Here is a 20,170-nt window from a genome sequence, read left to right on the forward strand (position 1 = left end):
CTTCCGCCATGAAGCAGCTGTTCGAGGTGACGAACGACTACACCGGCGTCGGGCCGGTGACGTTCAAGTGGTCTCCGAACGGTCCGCGCCCGCCCCGCGCGTCGCCTCGCGAACCGCGACGGACGGAACGATTTCGTTTCCTCGGTGCCGTCCGTTCAAAACGACCTCCCTCGTCGTCCTGACCCCCCTTCGCGTCCCTCCCCCTCCCCCGCCGCCGTCGTCGCCCTCAGGCAAGTACATGGCCGTCGCCGGGATCAAGCTCCGGATGTACGTCTTCGACCGCAAGGGCGAGCTCTGGGACGAGATCCACCTCCCCGGGAAGGAGAACGTCAACCGTCCGTCCGTGATGTCCGTCGCGTGGGACGCGCGATCGCAGAAACTCGCCGCGCTCGTCGCGGGCCCGAAGGCGGGCATGGGCGACGCCGTCATCGTGTATCACGTGCGCAACCGCGAGAGCATCAAGATCGAGCACGCGCACGACAAGCAGGACGTCACGCACCTGTGCTGGGATCCCCCCGGGCACGTGCTCGCCGCGGGGACGGTCAAGGGCAACCTCCTCCTCTTCGACGCGCGCGCGGGCAAGACGCGCAGCGTGCTCAAGGTGCACGACAAAAAGATCACGTGCGGCGCGTGGAGCGACGACGGAAGACTCGCGATGGGTGGCGAGGACATGAGCGTGACGATATCCACCGCGGACGGCGGCGAGACGTCCACGCGGCTGATGTTGAAAGGGTACCCGCTCGAGATGCAGTTCGCGCCGGAGCCGCGGAGGGAGGGCCTCGGCGTCGCGTCGCGCGCGAATCTTCTCAGCGTCAACTTGGCGGGAAAGACGCTGTACCTGTGCCGGCTCGGGGACGATAAGGACGCGGACGCCCCGGTCGCGAGCACCCCGATCGAGTACGCGTTCATGAAGAGGTACGGCGCGATCGTCTCTCACCGGTGGTTCGGCGAGGGCTTGGTGATCGTCGGGTTCGACAGCGGCGTGATCGTCGTCCTCGCCGCGCACGACGGCGCGCCCGGGAGCGAACGCGAACTCGACGTCTTCAAGGCGTTCCCGGACGGCGGGCTCGCGCACCTCGCGCACTGCCCGGAGATATCGCGCGTCGCGGTCGCCGCCGGCGCGGTCGTGAAGCTCTTGGACGTCACGAACGGCGTCTTCGCGGAACGTCCGGGGGACAAGCTCGAGTTCGAGGGCGACTTCGCGGCCGTCTCGTGCGTCGGGTGGAACATGCGCGGGCAGATGCTCACCGTGGCGACCAACCAAGGGCACGTGCACACCTTCTTAGCGTCCCTGCCGACGATCGCGTGCGCGTGCGAGCAGCGGCTGGTGTACCTCACGTCGCTGGTGGAGGTCACCATCGCGGATCTGAACAGCTCGACCGTGGCGACGATCGCCATCGACGCGGAGCCGTCGTTCGTCGCGCTCGGCCGCGCGCACGTAGCCGCGGGGATGAACAACCGCGCGTGGTTCTACCGCGTCGGGCCGCCCGAGGAACAGATGTCGTACGCCGCGGAGCGCGTGAACCAGCGAGAGTACGTCGGGACGATCGACGAGTGCGCGCTGAACGACGCCGTCGCCGCGGTGAGGTGCGAGGGACGGGTGACGTGTCATCTCATCGAGCACGAGGACGACCCGACGGAGAGCATGGACTTCACGCTGCCCGCGCCGGGCGGGGGCGGCGCGCGGACGCCGACGGCGGAGGTGGCGTCGATCGCGCTCACGTCCGAGTTTCTCGTGTACGGAACGACGAGCGGGGGGGTGTGCTACTTTCACCTCCCCGAGCGCGTGCACGTGTGCGAGTACAAGCACGGCCAGGGCGCGGTGACGACGCTCAAGGTGAACGCGTTGGGAACGAGGGTCGTCTTCGTGGACGAACGCGCGACGCCGATTTTTTTGAACCCGGTGATCGATCAGACGTGCCACATCCCGGACTTTCAAGGCCCCGCGCAGGCCATCTTGTGGGACGCCACGGACCCGGAGTGCTTCGTGATAAGCAACGGCGCGGAGTACCAGGTGTACGCGTACGCCCCGAGCACGATCAACGGCCCGGTCGTCGAGCTTGTGGGGACGCACCCGCAGACGGCGGGGTCGACGCCGGTGTTGATGACGGGCGGCGTCGTCGCGTGCCAGACCGCGGGCGGGGGGATGAAGAACGAGCTGCTTCGCACGCACGCGGCGCTGTTAGACGGCGCGTCCACGAGCGGGGGGGGGAAGGGCACCGCCGGCGACCGCGGACGCGAGCGGTTCGTGCGCGCGCTGAACTTGAACCGCCTCGAGGTTGCGTGGGACATCGCGGTGCGGCTGCAGACGCCGGAGATGTGGGAACAGCTCGCGCATCGCGCGATGACGCACATGAACATCGACATCGCGACGCGCGTGTATCGGTTCGTCGGCGACGCGAGCATGGTGATGTCTCTGGAGAGGCTCGCGCACGTGGAGGATAAAAACGTCCTCGCCGGGAACGTTTTAATGCTCTTCGAGAGAGACGACTGCTACGACGCCGCGCAGGAGCTCTTTTTACGCGCGAACAAGCCGAACCTCGCGCTGGAGATGCGTAAAGACCTGAAACACTGGGAAGAAGCGCTCGCGCTCGCGCAGCAGGCGGACCCGTCGCAGCTCGGAGGCATCTGCCGCGAGTACGCGGTCGTGTTAGAGACGGAGGGCGAGCACGAGCGCGCGCTGGAGATTTTCGAGCGCGCGTTGACGTACCCGGGTCAGACGGAGAGCGAGACGCTCAGAGCCAGAGGCGGCGTCGCGCGGTGCACGATTCGCGTCGGCGACGTCCGCCGCGGGAAGCAGATGGTCAGCGAGATCGGGGACAAGGCGTTATGCCGCGAGTGCGCGGCGTTGTTAGAGCACATGAATCAGCCCTCGGACGCGGCGGCGCTGTACGAGCAAGGCGGCGACGACGAACGCGCGGCGACGATTTACGTCGGGGCGAAAAATTTCGCCGCCGCGAAGCCGATCATGTCGCGGCTCTCCGCGCCGAAGCTGCACTCGCAGTACGCGCGCGCGATGGAGGCGGACGGTAAGCTGCGGGAAGCTGCGGACGCGTACGAGCTCGCGCGCGATTTCGACGCCGTCGTGCGTCTCAACTTGGAGCATCTCGGGAACCCGTCGAAAGCGTTCGCGTTGGCGCGCATGTCGCGATCCGCGGAGGCGTCGCGTTCCGTCGCGACCTTCTGCGCGAAGAACGACGACCACATCGGCGCCGTGGAATTTTTACTCCTCGCGCGGAAGACCGAGGAGGCGCACGCGGTCGCGAGCGAGCACGACCTCGTGGACCGCTTCTTAGAGCTCCTGGGCAGCGAAGGCACGCCGGAGGAGTACAAGTCGCTCGCGCGGCGATTCGACGCGAAACGAGAGCACGTCCGCGCGGGGGACGCGTTTAAACGCGCCGGGGACTACCGCGCGGCCGTGACGTCGTACCTCAGAGCGGACGACGGCGCCGGGATCGAGTCCGCGATCGGCGTCGTCGGCGTCGCGCGGGACGACGCGCTGACGAATACGGTCGTGGACTTTCTCACCGGCGCCGGACCCGACGGCGTCGTCAAGGACGCGAACCATCTCTTCAAGCTCCACATCGCGCTTCGAAATTACGAGCAAGCCGCGCGGACGTCGATCCTCATCGCGAAGCAAGAGCAAGAGATGGGCAACTACAAGATCGCGCACGCGCAGCTGTACGACACGCACAAGGAGTTCAACGCGGAGGGGAAGCGCGTCCCGGACGAGCTCACGACGAGCCTCGTCTTGCTGCACTCGTACGTGTTGGTGAAGGTTCTCGTGAAGCTCGGCGATCACGTCGGCGCGGCGCGGATGTTACACCGCGTCGCGAAGAAAATCGACAAGTTCCCCGCGCACGTCGTGCCCATATTGACCTCCACGGTGATCGAGTGCCAGCGCGCGGGTCTCAAGCGCACCGCCTTGGAGCACGCGACGACGTTGATGAAGCCGGAGCTCCGCGCGCGGATCGCCGACGCGTACAAGCGGAAGATCGAGACCATCGTTCGGAAGCCGGACAAGAGCGAGGAGGCGGAGTCCACGAGCGCGTGCGTGCACTGCGACGCGCGGGGGCCGGAGACGGAGTTGAGATGCGGCGCGTGCGGGAAGGATAACCCGTTCTGCATCGCGAGCGGGAAGAGGGTGACGAGGGAGGACTGGGCGAGGTGTCCGGGGTGCGCGTTCGACTGCCGCGCGAGCGAGATGGTACGCGTGCTCGCCAAGGAGGGCGCGTGTCCGATGTGCGGCGTCAGGGCGAGCCTGAGCTCGATCAAGGTGTTAGACGATCCGATGCGGGCGGCGCGGGAGAAGGCGGACGCGCGCGCGAACGAGGAGTAGAGTCGGCTCGCGACGAGGATGGACTCTGGTCCAGGTAGTAAAATTCTTTCCTCTCGCGCTCGTCTGTGCCTTCGCTACCTGCACCGTGAGGTGCGTTGCAGGTTGTTGACTCAGCCCGGCGTTTTCTCCGAACATGATCTCCCCGATCAGCCCGATCCCGCCACCGATCGCGTCGCGATCAAATTCGATCTGGTCGAAGAAATATCTCCAATCGAATTCTCGTACCATACGCGTATGAGTATTTAGTTAGAAAATTATCCACTAAACCATGCACGGAAAAAAACGTTTCCGGCACTGGAGAGATCCAGTCAGCCAACCCGCGCGATTTCGCGCGAGATATTTTTCCGAAAAGCGCGAAAAGTGCCCTTCGATGCCAGCACAAAAGCCCTTTCGCGCTTTTGACTGGCCAGGACCCCGCTATGGCAATTAGTCTGAAACGACGCCCCGGATCAACGTAATTCCTGCAGGCCAATAAATGACGAGGCGGCCACCGTGGCAGAGCGCTGTTTTTTTTCCACGCGGCCATCAGTCACTCGCGCGCGAGCTCGCACGCGGCGAGGCGCGACCGACACCCGGGGAGAAAACAGAGGCGTGTCGATCGCGCGCGTCGCGAGCGACTCCTTCGAGCGCGCGCGGCGGGACGCGGCGACCGGGACGCGCGGGCGGCGGTAAACTCCGGCGCGCAATTGCTCGCGCGGTATAATAAATCCGACTCAAACGTCGCGCGATCGATTATCCGAACGTCGCGCCGGAGACCGCCGCGCGCGCGTCGTTCGCGGGAGCACGCGCGGAAATGGCGCCGCCCGCCGCGAGAACGGCGAATCGACCGCACGCCGTGGGTAGTCTCGGCGGGAACATGCACGCGCCGAGCACGAGCGCGCGCGCGGACGCGAAGGAAGAACATACAAATAAGATGAAGGCGACCGGGCGGCAAAAAGCCGACATCGCCGCGGACACCCTCCGCGCGCTCGCGACGACGGCGACGACGTACAAGCCGTCGCCGTCGAAGAGCGCGGCGAAAGACGCGACGCCGACGTCGAAGCCGGCGATGCCGCCGATCGCGCCCGCGCCGAGCGCGTTCGCCCCGGGCGCGTTCCCGGCCTTCCCGCCGCTCGGCGCGATGCCGCCCGGCGCCGCGCCTCCGCACGGCGGGTTCCCGATCGGCCTCGCCGCAGCCGCCGCCGCGATGCAGCAGCAGCAGCAGCAGCAGCAGCAGAGGCCGCCGCCGCCGGGCGACGCGTCGCAGCAGCAGCAGCAGCAGCAGCAGCAGCAGCAGCAGCAGCAGCAGCAGCAGCAGCAGCAGCAGTGGAACGCGTTGCTGCAGTACTACGCGTGCTACTCGTACTACCTCTGCAACGGCGCGCCGCCCAGACCGGGGACGACGGGGGGCGCTGGCGCCGCGGCGGGCGGCGCCGGGAAGATGATGATGCCGGGCGGGTTTCCGATGTTGAACCACCTGAACCCGGCCGCGATGGCGGCGGCCGCGGCGGCGATGCAGCACCCGCCGCCGTTGATCCACGCCCCGACGCACTCCGCGCGGGGCGGGAAGGGCGCGTATGGGATGAAACGCGAGCGCGCGAGCAGCGGAAGCGACGAAGACAGCGGCTCGGGCAGCGCCGGCGGAGGGTCGAAACGGAAACGACGCGGGAGCGGGAACGAGTGCAAGACGTGCGTGAACTGCGGCGCGACGCAGACGCCGTTCTGGAGGAAAGAGAGGACCGGCGGCGGGTCGCTGTGCAACGCGTGCGGGCTGTATCTCGCGAAGAACGATGCGCCGAGGCCGGCGATGTTGTGGAGGAGAGGGGGCGGCGGCGACGTCGCGACGACGACGGCGACGACGACGGCGGCAACGGCGGAGACGGCGACGGCGCCCGCGGAGACGGCGCCCGCGGAGACGGCGCCGGACGCCACGGCGAAGGTGGACGCGCCCGTCGCCGCGGACGCCCCGGCGGCGACGGACGCGCCCGCGCCCGTCGCCGCGGCGACGACTGAGGAGACGGAGAAGGTGCCTCTCCCGGACGGTCCGACGAAGCCCGTCGTCGCCGCTCCGGGGACGCCGCCGTCGCCGAAGCCGCTGTAACTCTCTCTTCTGTACTGTATGTTTTCCGTTAGTACCACGCACGCACTATAAGATGGTTGATGTAATACTAAAACTACCATATGCAGACGACCTCCGCTCCGCGGACGCTACTCCTCCAGCCTCGCGCCGAGGCGAATTTTTAAGTACGCCGACACGAGCGTCTTCACGTTCGCCGGGTCCAACGCGCGCGCTCGCGCCTCCCGCCAAATCGGATGAATCTTGGCGTCCTCGAAATGTGCCGGATACATCCAACACCGACTACTCTTCCAATCGCCGTCGAAACGCGGTGCCAGTTCCTTCAGTGCGACGCCGAGCTTCTTCTCGAGCGCGAGCAGCGGCGACTCGGTCCATCGTTCGCCGCTCAACGCGAGCTTGATCGCTTCGCGCGCCCATCCCGCCGCGCGCGCGTAGAGCTCGCACGTCGCGTGCTCGCTCACCAGAGCGACGAAGCACGCTCGATCGCGGGGGTCCTCCAGCTTCGCGCCTTCTGGCGTTTGCTTCAAGACGTCGGAGACGTGAAGCCAGCAGGGATATCCCATTCCGGCGGCGCGAATCGTCCGGAATTCAGTCAGCGCTTCGATTTCAGCCCGCAACGTCTCCTCGGTCAGCTTCTCCTCCTCTTCCTCCTCTTCATCATCCTCGCCGCCGTCGCCGTACATGTCGCCCCAGTCGTCATCGTCGTCTCCTCCGTCGCCCGCGCACCCGTACACGTCCTCCTCGACGTCGCCGGGCGGGGGACCCCACGCGCCGCCGCCGCCGCCGCCGCCGTAGACGGCGCGCCACGCGTCCAACGCTTTCGCGAACGGCGGATAGAGATACGACGCGTCCCGCGCGACCCTCAAGTCGACCCTGACGCCTAAATTATACCCCAACGGCGTTTTGTCGACGAACACGCCCGCGACGTCGTTCGACGACCCGTCCGGCTCGGTGTTATCCTCCACCGCGAACCCGTACCGAAGCATCAGGTCGTGGTTCCCTCGCGCGCCGTACGCGATGCGAATGGCGCCGCCCGCGTCGAACGCCCTGATCGCCACGACGAGGACGCACCCGTCCTCGTCGATCGTCCACGAGCACTCCCTCGGTTTCCTGTGATGGTTCGCGCAGTCCAGCAACGGCACGAGCGCGCCGGCGAAGGACTCGTCCTCGTCCGTCTGGGTCTGACCCCGCACGCCGCCGACGTTGAACGACCGCGACCATATCGCCGCGAGCGCGCGTCGGAAGCGCTCGTAATTTCCCGTCTTCGTTCGAGTAAATCTTTCGGCGGCGCGGCGGTTTCCCGCGGCGTCTACGTCTACGTCTCTTCTCGCGGGCGTCTTCTCCGCGTCTCGCATAACGCCCTCGACGACGCCCTCGTAATCCGCGCGCACGTCCGCCGCGAGCGCGACCGCGTCGTGGAGCAGCATGGACCCTCGCAGCCGCCGCTCGCGCTCGTCCTCGTCCCACCACACCGGGGATTCGTCCAGAGGTTCGTCCGCGAGGAGGGCGAAGTAGCCGCGAAACGGCGACGCGTCGTCGACGCAGACGTGCTTCCCCCCGAAAGCGCGCGTGCTCAGCGCGACGCGCACCGCGAGCGCGAGGTCGCCGACGGGGAGGCGCGTCTTCTTCGTCGGCGACGCGTCGATCGCCGCGAGGAGCGCCTTCCCGGTCTCCGACTCGAGCGCCGCGGCCGCGGTGAGCGTCCGCGACGGCGGCACGCGAAAGAGGATCGCCCCGGCAGGGATCGGCGCGACCGCGACGAGCCCTCTCCCGCCGTCGGGGCTCCATCCGAGGCTGACGTTCGCGTGCAGGACGCCGAGCGGCGCGTCGCGAAGTCGACGCGCTTGATCCTCCCACGCGTCCGACGCGGACCAGGACGCGGACCCGACGACGCCGAGCGCGCGCGTCGTCGTCGTCGTCGTCGTCGTCGTCGTCGTCGTCGTCGTCGTCGCGTCGTCGTCCGCGGTGCCGACTTCGGACGCCAGATCCTCGCGACTCGGGCCGCGCCGACGCGTCCGCGCGGCACCCGAGGCCGGCGCCGCGGGCGATTCCGTCTTCCGCTTCTTCGGCGGCATCGCGGCGGCGCGGACGCGCGAGGACGACGCGCGTCCGCGCGAGTGGCGGCGGCGCGGACGGCGCGCGAAGGGAAAATAATGCACTGATGACTGGCGGACGCGAGCGCGAGCTCGACGAACGACGCGAGCGAACCCTAAATCGCGCACACCGATCGCGCGCGACGCACGCACGATGTCGGCCGCGAAGGTGGACACGAAGGTGATCTCGGTCATCAAATCCGCGGCGGACCCGCCCCTCGAGTTCGTCAAGCACACCCGCGCGTGCTTCCGATGCAAGCTCGTGAAGACGTTCGAACAGGCGCGCGTCCCAGCACGATCGATCGCGCGCGACCATCTCGTGATCACGCGCGCCCCTCTCGCGCGGATCCGACCCGCCCTCCGTCCCCCCGCTGACGGACGATCGCCCACCTCGTCTCACCTCGTCCCGCGCCGCAGTTCTTCGAGAAGGGGTGCGATAACTGCGCGTTCTTCCAGATGAACGACGACCGCGATCGCGTCGCGGAGTGCACGACCCCGGCGTACAGCGGAATCGTCTCCGTGCTCGATCCCAAGTCGTCGTGGTGCGCGAAGTGGATGCGTCTGAACAAGGCGGTTCCGGGGTGTTACGCGCTGGAGATCAACGACGACGTCCCGGACGGGATCGCGGGGGAGATTGAGGAGCACATGGAGAGGGGGAGGTGAGGTAGGACGACGCGCGGGACGACAGGACGGACGTCGCGGCATAGAACTAGACACCGGCTTCGCGTCATCATTAATTAGAAAAAGAGCCAGCCGAATAAAAAATCAACTTACGCGTCCTTCGCCGCCTTCTCCGCCTCCATGTAACACTCCAACGTCTTCTTCTGCATCAACCGCAACATGTTCATGAACCCGTTCGTCCGCGACGGCGTCAGCGACTGCCCCAACCCGAGCAGCTCGACGAAGTCCGGCTCCACCGCCATGATCTCTTTCGGCGCGCTCCCGCTGCGAGGGTCGAGGGTCCATCGTTCAAAGCGACGTCGGGGCGGCGTTCAAAGGCGTCAGAAGCGGAGTTGAAAGGCATCGAGGCGTGTCGGGGATTGAAACCGAGGGACCCTGGGCGGAGAGAGACGAACGCCGGGAGAGAAAGTCCTCGAGGATCGGCGTGCACCGCGCGAACGCGGTCGTGTGGGGACCGGCGTGAGACAGAACGCGCCTCAGCCCCTCGCACAGCAGCGCCGCCAGCCCCTTCGTGAGCTGCGAGTCCGAGTCCGCGGTGAAGTACACGAGGCCGTCCTCTCCCATCCTCGGCACGACCCACACCTGCGACACGCACCCTTGGACTTTGTTGTCCTCCACCCTATCCTTCTCGTCGAACCCTTTCAGCTTCGCCGCGAAGAAGAGGAGCTGTTTGTACCGCTGCATAGGATCGGGCACCATCTGGAACGCGCCGACGATCTTCTTGAGGTTGGCGGGGAGCTTTTCCGTCTCCGCCGCCGCCGCCGCGGTCGTCGCGCGGCTTTTCGCGGCCGCGGCGTTACGTCGCGTCGCGATCACCGCGCGGCGGTGGTCGCCCCTGTGCGGCGCGGCGCGCGACGCGAGCGCGGACGCGGCGGCGGTGGCGGTGGCCGACGACATCGCGTCGACGACGACGACGACGGGACGGGATGTCGATAAGGCGTCTCGGTCGCGAGGACGACGACGACGACGACGGCGACGACGACGACGGCGGCGGCGGCGGCGGCGCGGCGAGGACGCGCGAGCGGACGCGGGCGGGAGAGACGCGCGGAGGCGTGCGTCCGACGCGCGCGGTGGTGTGCGCGCTCTGGGCGACGGCCGTCGACGCGAGACGCCGAAAGCTTGACTTCCGACACGTCACGCACCAGAAGAGAGTGCCGTGCCGCTGCCGTGCCGCTGACCAAACGGGGGCGTCGGTCTCGTCGCGTCCGAGAGGGCGCCGCGCGCCGCGGCGCCTCCGCTGACTCGGCTTCTCGGAGCCGCCGAGAGGATCATATCGGGGACGTCGACGACGACGACGGCGCCGCCGCCGCCGCCGCCGCCGCCACACGCACGCGCGCGACCGCGACGCGAGCGCTCGCCTCGACGCGACCGAACGGACGGCACGCCAACCAGCGCGATACCATGGCTCGCGCGCGCGCTCTCCTCGCGCTCGCCCTCCTCGCCCTCGCCGCCCTCGCCACCGTGGACGCGCAGTACTCCGGCCGCGACGACGAGGAGAAGTCCGGGTACACGGGCAGGTACTCCCGCGACGACCGCCCGCGCGCGAGGTCGATATCGTCGCGATACACCCCAAGCCGCGGCATACGCTACCGCCGCAACCTCCTCCAAGCGGTCGACGCGGACGACGACGACGACGACGACGACGCGGGCCTCGCCGTGAGCGAGGAGTACGGCAAGGGCGAGCCCTCGAACGTCCCGCGTCTGGATGAAGAGTTCTCCGCGGACGTCAACGGCGTCGAGACTTCGCCGGAGACGCGCGAGAAGATACCCTCGGAGGAGCACCGCCTGAAGGGCGAGTGGGACGAACCGAGCGGGAAGTGCAAGACGCTCCTCGAGATCATCCAGACGCACCCGGACCTGAGCGAGCTCGCCGCCGCGATGGCGGACCTCCCGATCGTCCAGAACGAGCTCGGAAACAGCTCGGTGACGGACACGTTCTTCGCGCCGACGAACGACGCGATCGAAGGGTTCACGGCGTGGGCCGGGTTCGAGGACATTAAGGAAGGGCTGCAAGAGCTCCTCGGCGACGTCGAGTGGAAGGGGTTCTTGATCGCGTACCACGCGGTTCCCGACCGCGCGCTGACGCGCGCCGACCTCGTGAAGTTAAAAGGCGGCGATCGGTTCTTAGAAGACGCGCTGCAGGCGGAGATGCCGCTGTTCATCGTCGCGAACGGCGTCCTCGAGAAGGACGGCACCCAGAACGAAACAGCCGCGGACGACGTCTACTGCGTCGGCCTCGGGTCCCGAGCCAAGCTGGTCGGGGACGAGATCGTCGCGTGCAACGGCGTCCTTCACATGATCGACACCGTGCTGCTTCCCTTCGACGGCGACGACACGCTGAACGAGGAGCAGACCGAGCGTTTCATCGCCGCGAAGGAGGCGCTCGAGGAGCGGTACCCCGATCGACCGACGCTGATCGATCCGTTCAAGTACGCGACGGAAGATGAAGACGCCGCGGCCGCGCTGGAGGACGCGGAGGAAGATGAGGGCGAGGAGGACGAAGAGGAGGAGGAGGAGGAAGAGGACGAAGAGGAGGAGGACGACTGAAGAAGACGAGACGACACGACACGACACGATGACGACGCGAACAGACGCGACAAGACGCGACAAGACGAACGAACGAACCAACGAACGAAATGACGAACAAAGTTCCAAGTACAAAATCCGCCCGCCCGCGCCGGGCTCCTCCCTACGCCGCGGGCAACCCCCCTCGCGCCCTGTCCAAGGTCTCCGTGAACCGCCGCACCACGGGTTCGGACAACCCCGGCGGGAGCGTGCGTATCGCGAGCATGACGCCGTACTGCATGCTCCGAAACGTCCACATCCGCGCCCACACTTTCGCGGTCCGCGCGCGCCACCGCGCGCGCTGCCGCCACGTCACCCCCGCGAGACCGCCGCCCTTCTCCCCGCCGTCTCTCAGCGCGTCCGGCAGGATCAACCCGAGGCATGAGTACTTCGCCATCGCCCACTGCCGCCGGCGCTCCATCCTGCGCCCGACGTCGCCGCCGACGAACCCGCCCAGGGACAGACCGAGGATGCCGCGGCCGTCGCCGTCGCGTCCCGCGCGGCCCTCGTGCGCGGCGACGTCGACGGCGAGCTTCCGGACGATGTTTCGAATCAACGCGTTGGCGCGCATGACGACCATCATCTCCCGCGGTAACGCTCTGCCGAACTCGGAGATCTGATCCATCGTCATCGGCGGTCGTCCGCCGCGTATGAGCCCGTCCACGCGCGCGGTTGCCGCCGCGGTCGCGACCGCCCGCGGCGTGTTTCCCAAAACCTGGCTCGTCTGCCTCGCCATCAACTGCGGCAACACCCACTGCAGCGAACGCGGGACGCCCATGGCCTCGGACGCCGCGCGCACGTTGCCAGGGTTTCGCATCGCGACCGCGTGCCACAGACGACACATCCGCACGCGCTCAGACTCGTCGAGCTCAGTGTACAGGCCGTGGTCCAGGAGAACGATCTGGACGTCCTCGCCCCCGCGCCCGCCGCGAAACCGCCCCCGACGCGTCGTCGTCGTCGTCGCCGTCGTCGTCGCCGCCGCGCCCCCCCCCACCTCGCCTCCGAGGCCACCCCTCCCGCCCCCTCTCAGCCGCTTCTTCGGCTGCCTCCTCACGATCATGTTCCCCGGGTGCGGGTCCCCGTGCACGAACCCGTGGCACGCGAGCATGCGCGCGAACGTGTCCGCGAGCGCCTCCGCGGCGGCGGTCGGGTCGATCCCCGCGGCTCTCAACCCGGGACCGTCGTCAACCTTGACGCCGCGGACGTATTCCATCGTCAACACCCGCGGGGTCGTGAGCGACCAGTACACCTTCGGGGTGACCATTCGAGGGTCGTCCGCGAGCGCCCTGCCGGTGCGCTCGCACGACCGGCCTTCCCACACGAAGTCCAGCTCGCGCGCGAGGCGGTGGCGGAACTCGGGGACGAGAAACGAAAAATCAAACGCGGGAAACGCCAACTTCACCGCGTTCGTGATGAACCGCATCGTCGCGAGGTCGACGTCGAACTGCCTCCTCAGTCCCGGGCGCTGGACTTTCACCGCGACCTCGTCCCCGGCCGCGGTGACCGCGCGGTGGACCTGCGCTAAAGACGCCGCGGCGATGGGTTCTCTGTCGAACGAGACGAACACGCCGCCGCCGCCGCCGCCGCCGAAGCCGCTTAAGCCGCCGACGGTCGTCGACGCGAGCATCGCGAGTCTCTGTAGGACGTCCCTCGCGCCGCTCTTCTCCGCGGGGGCGCTGACCGCGGCGGCGACCTCCACGGCTTCTTCCTCCGGCGGCATCCCGTCGCCGTTCAGAGGGACCATGTCTTCCACGGCCCTTCTTCCGAGCTCCTCGGCGACGACTTCGCGCACGCTCTCCCAGTCCAGCGGCCGCGCGCTGTCTTGCAGCTTCGACAGCTGTCTCTGATACGGCGTCGGCATTCCGCTCGCGGTGGATATGAACTGCCCGGCTTTCGTGTATAAGCCTCCGTTGCGCTCGCACAGAGTGAGAAGCCGCGCCGCCGCGCGCTCGTGCACGCCGTCGCGCGCGTCCACGAATTGCTTCGAGTCCTTCGGTAACCCTCGGAGCGTGAGCTTGTAATCCATCACGATGAGCGCCGCGGTGGACGTCGCGGCGACCGCGCGCGTGACGCCGACGCCGCCGCGCTCGTCCGTGGCGTCCCAATACAGGAAGCCGCCGGTCAGCGCGGTCGACGCCGCCGCGATGGCTCTGCCGCGCGCCGCGGAGGACAACATGACGGTTGGCACCGCGATCGTTCGATCGATCGGTTCGTCTACGTGGCTATCGTCTATCGCGCGCGCGCTCACTTCGTCGCGGCGGGCGGCGTCGGCGGGGGATCGCTTCTGGGAGGGACGAGCGGACGATGAGAGACGGGCGCGTCAGCGATGCGAGCGCGGGCGGACGACGACGGCGAGGAACGAACGATCGCCGACGGAGGAAACGCGGACGCGTCGTCGCGTGGGCACTCCGCCGATCGCGTCGCGTCGATCGACCGATCGCGGCGCGCCGACGCACCGCTCGGCGGGGGCGTACACGCTGTACATCTTCGCCCCGAACGCGGCGACGGGGAGGCCGAAGCACAGGTAGTACGCCGCGCTCGCGACCTCCGGGCTCACGCGCGCTCGGTTAAAGGACATCACCAGCCCGCGCGCGTCTCTCTGCGGCGGCGCGCGGGGACGGAAGACCGCGAGTCCAGCTGGACAGGAGTTTTCTCGAGCGAGACGAAGAGAGAGCAGAGCCGACTTTTGAAGAGACTCTTTGGAGGGCGCTCGCGCGACGGCGACGACGAGAGATGTACTACGATTTTACAACAGCACCTCCTCCACTCCAACGCCCGCGCCGCGCGCGACGCGGCGTCCTCCCCTCCCTTGGGCCCCGCGTCGTCAGCGTCAGCAGCACCCGCCCTCGCTCCGCCGCGCGGGCTGCACGCCCACGTCCACGACGCCGCCGCCGCCGGATCGAATCCCGCCGCCCCTCGCGCCGCCGTACCCTGGCTTGATCCCGTTGCTCTCGTTGTTCACGTCCAGCCCGTCGTCGATCTTCGCGCATATCGCCGCCGCCGTGGACGTGAACACCTCCTCCACGCCCTCGCTCGTCTGCGCGCTCGTCTCCAGAAACGCGAGCCCGTGCTCGCGCGCGAACGCCTCGCCCTCCTCCGTCGACACGACGCGCGACGCCTGCGCGTCGTTCCATACAAGCGAACGTCGGGGTGGAGTTCAAAGGCGTCAGTTGGAGTTGAAAGGCGCCGAGGGCGGGGATTGAAACCGAGGGACCCTGGGCGGAGAGATGCGCCGGGAAAAGTCCTTAAGGAACGGCGTTCACCACGCCAACGCGGTCGTATGGGGACCAGTGTGAGAAGAACGCACCTCCGCGTCGCTCTTGTTGCCGACGAGCGTGACGGTCATGTTAGGGTTCGCGTGCTGCCGCGCGTCCTCGAGCCAGGACGTGAGGTGCTCGAACGTGTCGCGTCGCGTGATGTCGTACACGAGCAGCGCGCCCGCGGCGCCGCGGTAGTAACTCCGCGTGATGGAACGGAACGACTCCTGACCCGCGGTGTCCCAAATCTGAAGCTTGATCTGCTTCTCTCCGATCGCCACCAGCCTCGAGCCGAACTCGACGCCGATCGTGAGGTCGTGCACGTGCTGGAACCGCTTGTCCGTGAACTGCAGCAGGAGGCACGACTTCCCGACGCCGGTGTCGCCGATGATGATGTACTTGAACAGGTACCTGCGGCGCGGGGAGGAGGAACGAAGGAAGGGGGCGCGTCAGGCGTCTTTCGTCGGAGCGCGCGAAGACGAGCGAACGAACGATTCCGAGGGTGCCCGCCCCGCGCGCCGAGCCGAGATCGCGCGCGGCGTCGACGCGGGTTCGCGGGGGGAACTCGCGCGGGACGCACGAGTAGCTCATCTCGACCGGCGGGGAAGACCGCGTTCGCGACCGCGACGCGACCTCGCGCGCGTGACGTCGTGCGCGCGCGCGTTGCGAAGTCCCCACGCTGCCCGCTCGCGTCGCCTCGACGAACGGCCAAGTGGCGAGTTGACGTCGTCCGAGGTTTTTTTAAAGTCGTCTGCTCGTTCGTCTCCGCGTCCGCGGCACTCCTCGACGCGCCTCGCTCGCCGTCGCATGTCATCGAGCGCGTCGACCCCGCGCGAGGACGACACCGCAGACGAAGCGGCCGCGACCGCGCCCGCGCGCGACACCCCGGCGGAAGCGCCGCCGTCGCGCGACGCGCCGCGCGCGGAAGAAGACGAGAAGCCTCCGATCGCGCGCGCGGAGAAAAACAAGATGGGAAGTCACGCCAACTGGAGGCCGGACGAGGTCCTGTACCGCGGATGGTTCCCCCTCGCGGACGACGACGCGGACGGCCGCGTCACCGGCGCGGACGCGGTCCGATTCTTCGGCCGCAGCGGGCTCCCGAAGGAGATACTCGCCCGGGTGTGGCAGCTCGCGGACGCGAACCGGCAAGGATTTCTCGGACCCGAGCAGTTCGTCAAGGCGCTGCGCGTCATCGCCATGGCGCAGTCAGCCAGCGGCGGCGCGGACGCCAAGTCCATCACCGCGGACGCCCTCGCGGCGTTCATGGCGCGCGACGACGACGACGACGACGCCAACAAGGGAGAGCCGCTCCCGCTCGCGAAGCTCGAGGGCGTGGACGCGACCGGGTACACGAACCGCCTGGAGTCGATCCAGCACGAGGTGCAGAAGGACAAAGGCGCGTTCTATCTCACACTAGTCCCCATACGACCGCGTCGGCGTGGTGAACGTCGATCCTTAAGGACTTTCGCCGTCGTCTCTCTCCGCCCAGGGTCCCTCGCTTTCAATCCCCGCCCCTATGACGCCTTTCAACTCCAACTGACGCCTTTGAACTCCACCCCGACGTTCGCTCGCGTGGAACGGCCCAAAGCGATGAACAAGCAGCGCGCGGCGGAGAGAGACGCGGCGAACGGGAACCACGGGAAGAAGAACCGCATGAGCGCGAAGACCGCGACGTCGATCGTGGACTCGCTCAAGGAGTTGTACAAGACCAAGGTGCGCCCCGTCGAGGAGGCGCTCAAGTTTGGGTCGTTCTACTCCCCGCTCCTCACCGACGGCGACTTCGAAGGGAAGCCCAACGTGCTGCTCCTCGGGCAGTACAGCACGGGGAAGACGACGTTCATCAAGCACCTGCTGGGGAGGGATTACCCCGGGTCGAACATCGGACCGGAGCCGACGACGGATCGGTTCGTCGTCGTCATGCACGGGCACGAGAACCGGACGACGCCCGGGCAGACGCTCGCGGTGCAGAGCGACAAGCCGTACACGGGACTCACCGCGTTCGGCTCGAGCTTTCTGTCCAAGTTTGAGGCGTCGCAGTGCGACGCGAAAATCTTGGAGGAGGTGTCCATCGTGGACACCCCCGGGGTGCTGTCCGGGGAAAAGCAGCGGATCGACCGCGGGTACTCGTTCGTGAACGTCTGCGAGTGGTTCGCGTCGAGGTCGGACGTCATCTTGCTGCTGTTCGACCCGCACAAGCTCGACATCTCGGACGAGTTTAAAGCCGTCATCTCGTCTCTGCGTGGGCACGACGATAAAGTGCGAGTCGTCCTCAACAAGGCGGACCAGGTCAGCGCGCAGCAGCTCATGCGCGTGTACGGCGCGCTGATGTGGTCGTTAGGGAAGGTGTTCATGACCCCGGAGGTGTGCAAAGTGTACGTCGGCTCGTTCAACGATAAGCCCCCGGTGACGACCAACAACGTCCTGGGGGAGGAGCTCTTCATGAAGGAGCACGAGGCGCTGAAGAAGGACCTGCTCGACATCCCTCAGCGGTCGTGCGATAGGAAGGTGAACGAGTTCGTCAAGCGCGTGCGCGCGGCGCTGACGCACGCGCGAATCGTGACGCACCTGAAGAAGCAGATGCCCGCGATGATGGGGCACGAGAGCAAGCAGAAGAAGCTCTTGGGGAGGATCGAGGAGGAGTTCACCAAGTGCGTGCACGAGTACACGATCGCGCGCGGGGACCTTCCGAACCCGAAACGGTTCAGAGACATCATGAAGGACATGGAGATCTGGAAGTTCCCGAAGATCGACAAGAAAGCGATGAAGGCGCTCGAGGAGGTGCTCACGGTGGACATCCCCGCGGTGATGAAGAAGTTCGACAATCCTTTTTAATAACTTTACGAGTACTCGTAAGTTGTTACGTCTCGAGAGAACTAACAACCGACGAAGGACGCGGCGGACGCGCACGACGCGCGCGCTCTCGCCTCCGCTCTGTCGACGACTACAGTACAGTACGCACTCCTTCGCTCACGACGACCCGCCCCCACCCCCCCCGCGGACGTAATCCCCCGAGNTCACCCCCCCGCTCTTCGACTCCAACCGAACGTCGCTCAACACGATGTCCTTGCTGAGGGCCGTTCCATACAAAACAAGTTCACCGGTCAGTTGAAATGGGACACGATCAAATGTTGAAACCGGACAATGGGTGAAAAACTTTTGTATAGAACGCACCTCAGCGCTTTGCACATGTCGTACACGGTCAATCCCGCGACGGCGGCTGCCGTGAGCGCCTCCATCTCCACGCCCGTCCGCCCGTCCGTCTTCGCGCTCGTTAGCACGCGCACCGAGTGGTCACCCGGGTGCAGCGTGAAGTCCACGGACACCTTGTGCAGGAGGAGGGTGTGGCACAGCGGTATCAGCGACGACGCGCGCTTCGCGGCGTTGATGCCAGCTATCTGCGCGACCGCGAGGACGTTCCCTTTGCCGACGACGCCGTCCTTTTGCACGGCGTCGAACGCGCGTTTTCCCAGCAAGACTTTCGCGGACGCGGTCGCGACGCGCGTCGTGATCGGCTTGTCCCCGACGTCGACCATGGTCGCGTCCCCGGAGGACGCGTCGACGTGCGTCAGGTCCGCGGCGGACGCGAACCCTCTTCCGGAATCTCGGAGGATCGCGCGCGCGCTCGACGACGACGACGACGACGACGACGACGACGACGACGACGACCAGCGAAGGCGCGCGTCGCGACGCGCGAGGTCGTGCAGCGCGACGCGACCGGTGTGGGCGCGAGCGCGGTCCGCGCACGTCGCCGCGGCGACGTGAAGCGCGCGTCGCATGACGGGCGCGGCGAGGTACAATGCGGAATCGATCGGTGCTTCCGAAGTTTCCGTTCCAGTCGTTGAAGTGGTGAGCGACGACCGCGAGCCACTGCGCGTCGCGCGGTCCACGCCCCGGGACCGGGATGGACCCCGCGTCGCCGTTCGCGGCCCACGCGCGCGCGGACGCGCGGCGCGAGCGCGCGCGTCGAATCGACTTCCAGCGCAAGAAGCTCGACGCGTTCGACGCGCGCATCGGGGGCGAGCGGACAGATCCGCTCGCGAGATTTGATGACCGCGCGGCGCCGGCGGACGCGGGGGACCTCGCCGCCGCGAACGCGCGTCGTGCGCTCCTCGCGCGCGACCCGCCGTCCGCGCTGGAGTCGCGCCCGCGACCGCGCGAGCGCGGCCTGTGGGACGCGGTGACCGGGAAGCTCGGCGCGAACGACGAGCCGATCGCGTCGTCCGCGCAGCCGGCGCCGTGGGACGCGAGCGATCGTTGGCCGACGACGCGAACGCCGACGGCGCCGCGGTTCGTCTCCGTCGGCGGCGACGGGTACGACGACCCTCGCGAGCTCCGCGCCGCGCTGTTGAAGAGCGGTGGGAGGAGCGGGTGGGTCGGGTGCGGGGTCATCGGGCGCGAGACGAGGGCGGCCGCGCGCGCGGCGGCGGCGCGACGCGGCGGCGCCGGCGACGGCGACGGCGACGAAGCGAACGAAGCGAACGAAGCGAACGAAGCGAACGAAGCGAACGAAGCGAACGACGAGAACGACGACCCCGAGCCGCGCCGCGGGAGCGGGACGCGCGGAGGGAACGTGTTCAGTCGGTTCGCGTCGACGACGTCCGCGGCGTCGAGCGACGAGGACGTGGAGGCGGAGACCCCGGACGCGGCGGCGCCGGCGGCGGAGTTGAAAAAACCCGCCCCGTTCGATCGCGCGTCCGCGCGTCCGTGGAAGCACGCGTCCATGGAGGAGACGAAAGAGGAGCGCGCGGCGCGACGGAAGGGGGTCAGGCGCGCGACGCCGGCGGAGATCGAGGCCGCGGTCGTCGCGGCGACGACGAAGCCGAGGACGTCGTTCGCGGTGAGGAGGGACGGCGGCGCACAGCTGTGCGGCGACGGCGGGTGGGGCGCCGCGGAGCACCGCGCCGGCGCCGGCGCCGAGGGTCTCGTCGCGGAGAAGCAGCGCGGGAAAGCGTCCGGGTGGATGGACGTCGTCGCGGCGAGGGAGCGCAGGGACGCCGCACTCGCCGCGGGGGGGGGAGACGACGAGGACAGGGCGTATGAGCACGCGTAGACGTTAGACTAGTAGGTAGCGATAGGCATAGGCGCGCCCGTAAAAGAACCTCACCAAGGGGCGGGGCGGTTCAGTTTCGAGACCTCGGAAAATCCAGGAGGTGTCGAGTCAGCATGCTCGGAGCGCCCG

At 67.7% G+C, this 20,170-nt stretch overlaps 11 protein-coding genes across 11 annotated transcripts; 6 read left to right on the forward strand and 5 right to left on the reverse strand.

The window, feature by feature from the left end:
• Positions 1–238: 238 nt before the first annotated feature.
• Positions 239–4,339, forward strand: MICPUCDRAFT_46374 (uncharacterized protein; the record flags this gene model as incomplete). The annotated part of the gene is made up of 1 exon (XM_003055138.1): positions 239–4,339. One exon carries the CDS (start codon positions 239–241, stop codon positions 4,337–4,339), a length of 4,101 nt encoding a protein of 1,366 aa, XP_003055184.1.
• Positions 4,340–4,878: 539 nt separating this feature from the next.
• MICPUCDRAFT_61701 (uncharacterized protein) lies at positions 4,879–6,419 on the forward strand (the record flags this gene model as incomplete). The annotated part of the gene is made up of 1 exon (XM_003055139.1): positions 4,879–6,419. Exon 1 carries the CDS (start codon positions 5,133–5,135, stop codon positions 6,417–6,419), a length of 1,287 nt encoding a protein of 428 aa, XP_003055185.1. The 5' UTR covers positions 4,879–5,132.
• A 47-nt stretch (positions 6,420–6,466) lies between these two features.
• On the reverse strand, positions 6,467–8,470 carry MICPUCDRAFT_50680 (uncharacterized protein; the record flags this gene model as incomplete). The annotated part of the gene is made up of 1 exon (XM_003055669.1): positions 6,467–8,470. One exon carries the CDS (start codon positions 8,468–8,470, stop codon positions 6,527–6,529), a length of 1,944 nt encoding a protein of 647 aa, XP_003055715.1. The 3' UTR covers positions 6,467–6,526.
• A 172-nt stretch (positions 8,471–8,642) lies between these two features.
• MICPUCDRAFT_50681 (transcription elongation-nucleosome displacement protein Spt4) lies at positions 8,643–9,151 on the forward strand (the record flags this gene model as incomplete). The annotated part of the gene is made up of 2 exons (XM_003055140.1): positions 8,643–8,774; positions 8,906–9,151. 2 exons carry the CDS (start codon positions 8,643–8,645, stop codon positions 9,149–9,151), a joined length of 378 nt encoding a protein of 125 aa, XP_003055186.1.
• Positions 9,152–9,285: 134 nt separating this feature from the next.
• Positions 9,286–9,913, reverse strand: MICPUCDRAFT_8721 (uncharacterized protein; the record flags this gene model as incomplete). Its single annotated transcript, XM_003055670.1, has 2 exons — positions 9,286–9,427; positions 9,636–9,913. Coding segments are annotated over 2 exons (420 nt in total), but the record flags the coding sequence as incomplete, so codon positions are not given.
• A 657-nt stretch (positions 9,914–10,570) lies between these two features.
• On the forward strand, positions 10,571–11,716 carry MICPUCDRAFT_50683 (uncharacterized protein; the record flags this gene model as incomplete). The annotated part of the gene is made up of 1 exon (XM_003055141.1): positions 10,571–11,716. One exon carries the CDS (start codon positions 10,571–10,573, stop codon positions 11,714–11,716), a length of 1,146 nt encoding a protein of 381 aa, XP_003055187.1.
• Positions 11,717–11,807: 91 nt separating this feature from the next.
• On the reverse strand, positions 11,808–13,808 carry MICPUCDRAFT_24469 (uncharacterized protein). The gene is made up of 4 exons (XM_003055671.1): positions 13,476–13,808; positions 13,344–13,368; positions 12,729–13,279; positions 11,808–12,635 (listed from the first exon to the last, which is right to left on the reverse strand). The coding sequence occupies exons 1-4, from the start codon at positions 13,758–13,760 to the stop codon at positions 11,859–11,861; spliced, it is 1,638 nt and encodes a 545-aa protein (XP_003055717.1). The 5' UTR covers positions 13,761–13,808; the 3' UTR covers positions 11,808–11,858.
• A 756-nt stretch (positions 13,809–14,564) lies between these two features.
• MICPUCDRAFT_50685 (uncharacterized protein) lies at positions 14,565–15,582 on the reverse strand (the record flags this gene model as incomplete). The annotated part of the gene is made up of 3 exons (XM_003055672.1): positions 14,565–14,852; positions 15,042–15,402; positions 15,572–15,582. The coding sequence occupies 3 exons, from the start codon at positions 15,580–15,582 to the stop codon at positions 14,565–14,567; spliced, it is 660 nt and encodes a 219-aa protein (XP_003055718.1).
• A 378-nt stretch (positions 15,583–15,960) lies between these two features.
• Positions 15,961–17,952, forward strand: MICPUCDRAFT_31096 (uncharacterized protein; the record flags this gene model as incomplete). The annotated part of the gene is made up of 2 exons (XM_003055142.1): positions 15,961–16,323; positions 16,606–17,952. The coding sequence occupies 2 exons, from the start codon at positions 15,961–15,963 to the stop codon at positions 17,821–17,823; spliced, it is 1,581 nt and encodes a 526-aa protein (XP_003055188.1). The 3' UTR covers positions 17,824–17,952.
• A 140-nt stretch (positions 17,953–18,092) lies between these two features.
• CNX3 (molybdopterin biosynthesis protein CNX3) lies at positions 18,093–18,767 on the reverse strand (the record flags this gene model as incomplete). The annotated part of the gene is made up of 1 exon (XM_003055673.1): positions 18,093–18,767. One exon carries the CDS (start codon positions 18,765–18,767, stop codon positions 18,093–18,095), a length of 675 nt encoding a protein of 224 aa, XP_003055719.1.
• A 125-nt stretch (positions 18,768–18,892) lies between these two features.
• MICPUCDRAFT_50688 (uncharacterized protein) lies at positions 18,893–20,041 on the forward strand (the record flags this gene model as incomplete). Its single annotated transcript, XM_003055143.1, has 1 exon — positions 18,893–20,041. The coding sequence occupies one exon, from the start codon at positions 18,893–18,895 to the stop codon at positions 20,039–20,041; it is 1,149 nt and encodes a 382-aa protein (XP_003055189.1).
• Between the last annotated feature and the right edge of the window lie 129 nt (positions 20,042–20,170).

The sequence above is a fragment of the Micromonas pusilla genome (genome assembly GCF_000151265.4).
Source record: "Micromonas pusilla CCMP1545 genomic scaffold MICPUCscaffold_1, whole genome shotgun sequence".
Classification (NCBI taxonomy): domain Eukaryota; kingdom Viridiplantae; phylum Chlorophyta; class Mamiellophyceae; order Mamiellales; family Mamiellaceae; genus Micromonas; species Micromonas pusilla.

Bases quoted from the DNA above. Each gene is read 5' to 3' on its own strand.
- MICPUCDRAFT_24469 (XM_003055671.1), bottom strand. From the start codon at position 13,760: ATGGATTACAAGCTCACGCTCCGAGGGTTACCGAAGGACTCGAAGCAA. The intron at 13,369-13,475 runs GTCCCTCTGAAC...CGTCCTACAGAG, and splicing joins GAAGGGCCGTGGAAGACATG to ACTCGCGATGCTCGCGTCGA. The intron at 13,280-13,343 runs GTCGGCGGCTTA...CGTTCGACAGAG, and splicing joins CGATGCTCGCGTCGACGACC to AACCCATCGCCGCGGCGTCT.